This window comes from Scylla paramamosain, chromosome 34 (genome assembly GCF_035594125.1).
Source record: "Scylla paramamosain isolate STU-SP2022 chromosome 34, ASM3559412v1, whole genome shotgun sequence".
Taxonomy (NCBI): domain Eukaryota; kingdom Metazoa; phylum Arthropoda; class Malacostraca; order Decapoda; family Portunidae; genus Scylla; species Scylla paramamosain.
The window spans coordinates 605001-610000 of NC_087184.1; the positions used below are offsets into that span (position 1 = coordinate 605001).

Genomic DNA, 5000 nt, shown 5'->3' on the forward strand with positions numbered 1-5000 from the left:
CCTGGCACTAGAGAGGTAGGCAGAGAGAGAGAGAGAGAGAGAGAGAGAGAGAGAGAGAGAGAGAGTTTGTTTACTGTTGATAAAAGTGCAATATAAAACACATCAAAGCACACACAAGTGCCATTATATCTGTGGTAGTAGTAGCAGTAGTAGTAGTAGTAATAATAATAATAATAATAATAATAATAATAATAATAATAATAATAATAATATTTGGTTTATTCATTTTGTGCAGTGTTGAGGTGGTGAAGGGTGCAATACACAATGTTGTCAAGGTGCCCCCAGACAAGCAGGTCAGTATTGCCAGATAGCTTACCTTAGCTTAGGTTAAGTTTGGTTAGCTTAAGGTTCTTCCAAACTGGTGTGTATATTCTGTTGTGTGTGTGTGTGTGTGTGTGTGTGTGTGTGTGTGCCTTGCTGAGGCCAAACAAGACAAGCTTTTCTGTGAGGTGTGAACGGACAGGAGGGGCATGAGTGACGGTCCTGTGGGTCCTGGCACGGGCAGCACTGGGTGGCGGCCGTCACGTGGCTTGGTGCGGGAGAGACTCCTGGGCAGTGAGAGGGATGGCAGAAGGGCTGGCAGAGTGAGGCTGCACCAGTAGACACACCCTGCCTGACTGTGGTGCACAACAAACTCACCAGTGACAAGGCTGTGTGTCCCTTGGCTGGTGAGGCAAGGCACGCTGGCGAGGGAGAGGCAGCCTGCACCAGGAGACTGACTGACTGACTGATTGATGGACTGACTGACTGACTGACTGATTGATGGACTGACTGACTGACTGACTGATTGATGGACTGACTGACTGACTGACTGACTGACTGATGGACTGACTGACTGACTGACTGATTGATGGACTGACTGACTGATTGATGGACTGACTGACTGACTGACTGACACTGTGTGTGCCTGTGTGGGGCAATTCAGGCTGCGCAGTGTGTGTGTGTGTGTGTGTGTGTGTGTGTGTGTGTGTGTGTGTGGCAGTGTCTGGGATGTCTCACCTCTTCAGCTTGTCAGCTCTGCCTGGCTCATTGTCACACGTGAGTCACTCTGGCAGTCTTGTTGTACTTGTCATGCTTGATATTTGCTTGTTTGTGTTTTTGTATTGATTTTTGTTTTATTTTTGTTGTTTATTGTTAATGTTTTGTGAGTTGTGTTAGTGTTTGATGTTGTTTGTTGTATTTGTAGTGTTGCTGTGTGCCTATTGCTTGTTTGCGAGGTGACAGTGGTTAGTGTGTGTGTGTGTGTGTGTGTGTGTGTGTGTGTGTGTGTGTGTGTGTGTGTGTGTTACTACTACTACTACTACTACTACTGTCAACAGGTGCTGCTGGCCTCTGGGGGTGAAACACTGGACTCCTGCAAGCGGGTGTGTCATTACTCGGCCGGCACAGACATGTCCTCCATCTTTCTGTTCTCCAAGGTGGCCATTGAGGGAGCAGCCCCCCAACCCCCTCTGTGCAGTCTGGCAGGGACGGCGACCTCAGGGTAGGTGGTGGTGGTGGCGGTGAAGGGTTGAGAATGGTGGCTGACTCTTGCAGTGGCGAGGCAGGTAGGTGCAGCAAGCCAGCAGGCCTACATGTGGCAGGCCCTGCACAAGACACACCTGCCTGTCTCTGCCTGCCGGCCCCGTCTGTGCACCTGGCAGCCTTCCTCCACAGCTCCCTGATGACTCCCCACTCACCACCACTGACAGCCTTCTTGCTGACGCTGCTCCATTCACCCACCACTCTCTTCCACACACACACACTTCCTTCCTGTCTCTTTCCTCAGCCTCAATTTTTGAAGCCCCAGTCTGCCACCTGTCGTTCTGCCCACCAGTCCCCAGTGCACTGGCTGTGTCCCCCTCGCCGTGACCCCTGTGCCACTGGATGACTTGTGTCAGGGCCCTCTTCACCTCCAACCCCTCCCCCCCGGAGTGTCAGCAGGGCAGCCTCAGTGTGTTGTGGTGGGCAGCAGCAGCAGCAGCACTCATCCCTTCATCCTTGTGGTCACTCTCCCTGTGCTGGCCGCACCACCCCAGGCTGCAGCCCTCCCCACTGACCTCTCACCTTCCTGGCTGACCTCACCTCTGACCACTGCCAAATACAACTTTTTCTCCTTGATATTCTGTTATTTTAGTGTGTGTGTGTGTGTGTGTGTGTGTGTGTGTGTGTGTGTGTGTGTGTGTGTGTGTGTGTGTGTGTGTTTGTTTGTTTATTCAGCTTTATTTTATTGAACTACTACTACTACTACTACTACTACTACTACTACTACTACTACTACTACTACTACTTTTTAATTAATACCTCCACCCCATGTTTATTGATGTGTCAATTAGGGGCTCCATTACTTGGAGGTCATTAGCCCCAGCTCCCGCTAATGACTGTGGCATCCAACCATATCTAATACTCTATGATATAAACATTAGTTGTTAACTATAAATTCATTCTACCTCTACTCTATCTACTCTTATGCCACTCTCCACCACTGTAGCCTCGCAGTCGAGGCCTCCTAAGTCTGCAGGTATGGGAGTGGAATGCCTTGTCCCCCTGAGACACAGGAGGGCAGATCTGAGGAGGGAGAATGAGAGACGGCACCTCATCCATGCGACGACATGGCTCCTTGGCTGGTGCTTCTTTTCTGCCATTAGGTCGGCTAGTCTTGAGTAGAAGCACTGAGCCTTGGAGCCCATCCCGCCAGATGTGGTGAAGACCAGAGGTGTGAAGCTGCCCTGGTCAACGTGTTGGATTCTCTCCCCATACGCTCGGATCTTCTCCTGCTCATTCTTGCGATGGGCGGCCTCCAGGGAGAGTTCGTGGTGACAGGCGGCCATCGGGTCAAAGATCCGTATGTCCATGAATGCTTTCTGTCCCCTTGTCCAGAACCCTCGTGCACTGACGTCGACTCGAGCCTCGTTGGTGGTGTTGGCTGTTCTGTAGCGCAGGTGCTCGCCGTCTAGCAGCAGGAGGGTCGGTTCAGTGGAGACATCGTGGCACACCTCCCTGAGCATGCTGGCGGTCAGATCTCTCACCTCATCGTGCCTGATACATACGAATCCCCCCTTTTTGCACGTCATGGTGTGGTTGACGTCATTGGGGGAGCCACACACACAAGTACTGGGGAGTCCTTCCATCGGCCAGCCGTACCTCAGAGCAATGGCGTCGACAAATTCTTGTTTGTTGAGGCTGAAGCCCTTCGCTCTGATGGGCAGTGACGTTAGCCAGTTAGAGGCTCCCGTTTCCTGTGCAGTGAGGATTTTTCTCACTGTGGTTGCAGGCAGGATGTTTATCAGGTCTTCGAGACAGTTTCGTTGATGTTGTTGCCTATCTCTAGATATAATTCGTCCTTGCTCAATGACTGCACTTTGGGCTATTTCACCATGTGCGTCCTGAGCAATGATCTTCTCTGTGAGGGACCTGGTGAGCTTGAGGGAGTTGAGATTCTCCACAGTCGCCAACTTCTCAGGGGAGGTGATTCCCATCCCGCCCAGTCTTGGTGGAAGTTCGAGCAGCGCCCTTTCCCCATCTCCGATGGTGTGGTATCTCAGTAACGCTGGGAGGAAGGTGTTCCTTATCGAGACCTCCAGTGGTGCAAGGAGAGGGCTGATGCCTGGGATGGTGCGCATGGCGAATCTCCATCGATGCTGCAAGCCGTGGGTGTAGGCAGAGTAGGCTGCATGAGGCTCAGTCCTGGCTATGTCAGACAGGACTTCCACCTCATGTATCCACTCCTTCACCTTTTCTCCTATGTACTCCTTCTTGAACTCCTCTGTTCCGATGACAGCACCCAGATGCCGTTGTCCATCCTTTGTTATTATAACTCCACTGCCACTGAAGCTATCCACTGCACTGTCATAGTGTTCAAGCTTTACAATAAGGACGGACTTAGCGGCATTGGGTGTGTACCCTATGATGGGACCATTGTCGTTCACTAAGCCCCACCATTTTTTCAAGTCTGGTATTTTGCCGGCCCCTGACAGGTCATCCGCGTACGCCACTTGCTTCACACTCGTTTTCTCATATGAGATAACTTGTTGCAGCACTGAAAGTCCGAGGGCGTACATCGCCATGGCCACTGGGTCACCTTGTGTTGTCCCTTCCATGGACTTTAACACCTTAACACTATTACCACTATTACTACATATGTACAAATCCGAGGGGTCACTATATGTGTTTTCTACATATTGTGCCAGAGAGGGACATTTTACTCGAATGTTGTGAAGCATTGTTTTTCTGTTAATAGTGTTGAAAGCGTTTTTGGCGTCCACTAATAACACCGCTTCACAATTGTCTTCACTGAACATTTCCCTCATAGCGTGGATGGCGGCTTCCCCTCCTGCCTGCTGTCCTGCACATACTTGCAGGTTCCCTGCTGCCCTCCTTACGTCGTCCTTGACCACCGTCATGACGCATTTACCCACGATGCGTCTTATCACCTCGCCGATGCCAATTGGTCTGCATCCCGGCTTTTTGTCCAGCGGAATTAATCGGCATGCTGTGAGAGCCTGGACGTGGTGACAATTTGTGGTGGCAAGCTTCCTCGCCAGTGCTGCCAGGGCGCCGCATAGGTCGTTAGCGGCGCTGCCACAGAGTGCGCCGCTCAACAGGCGACGCCACCCTCTAGCGTCTAGTCCTGAGGGACCAGCACTGCCGTGTGTCTGGAGAGACTTCTTCCAGATCATCTCTCCAGTTATCACCTCGTAGATGACATCATTGGGCTTGCGGAAAGGCCCCTGCATCCTGAGGCCCTCCTCGTCACTGGGGGGAGGATGTTTTTCCTTCAGCAGGTGGATGGTTTCCCTGGTGAGGAGCAACACTCCACCTGACTGCTGTTCATTAAGTGCCCGCAGAGCCCTGGACACCTGTCCTTGCCGCATATTGCCAGCGAAATTACGGGCTTTGTCTTCCTGCCCTTGTTGGTTTCCTGATGGTCTTGGCAGCCTCTTCTGGATGGCTCGGGCTTCCTCCAGGAGCTCATCCAGTTGGTTGTTCTGCCATAGACCCACTCTTCTTGCGACGGCTTT

The 5000-nt window shown here is 51.7% G+C and overlaps 1 protein-coding gene across 9 annotated transcripts in view; it reads left to right on the forward strand.

The window, feature by feature from the left end:
- Positions 1-5000, forward strand: part of LOC135089997 (uncharacterized) — a 40238-nt gene that overhangs the window by 11022 nt on the left and 24216 nt on the right. For 6 of the 9 annotated variants that reach the window (XR_010261717.1, XR_010261719.1, XR_010261720.1 and 3 more), the window contains exons 4-6: positions 1-15; positions 236-293; positions 1320-1483. The exon at positions 1-15 is cut by the window's left edge and continues 187 nt beyond it. Coding sequence is in view for 1 of the 9 variants with exons in the window: in XM_063986191.1 (XP_063842261.1) it covers positions 1-15; positions 236-293 (73 nt within the window). In the remaining 8 variants the exon portion in view is untranslated. The remainder of the gene's footprint in view (positions 16-235; positions 294-1319; positions 1484-5000) is intronic. The other 3 variants (XR_010261716.1, XM_063986191.1, XR_010261722.1) reach the window with 2 other exon arrangements.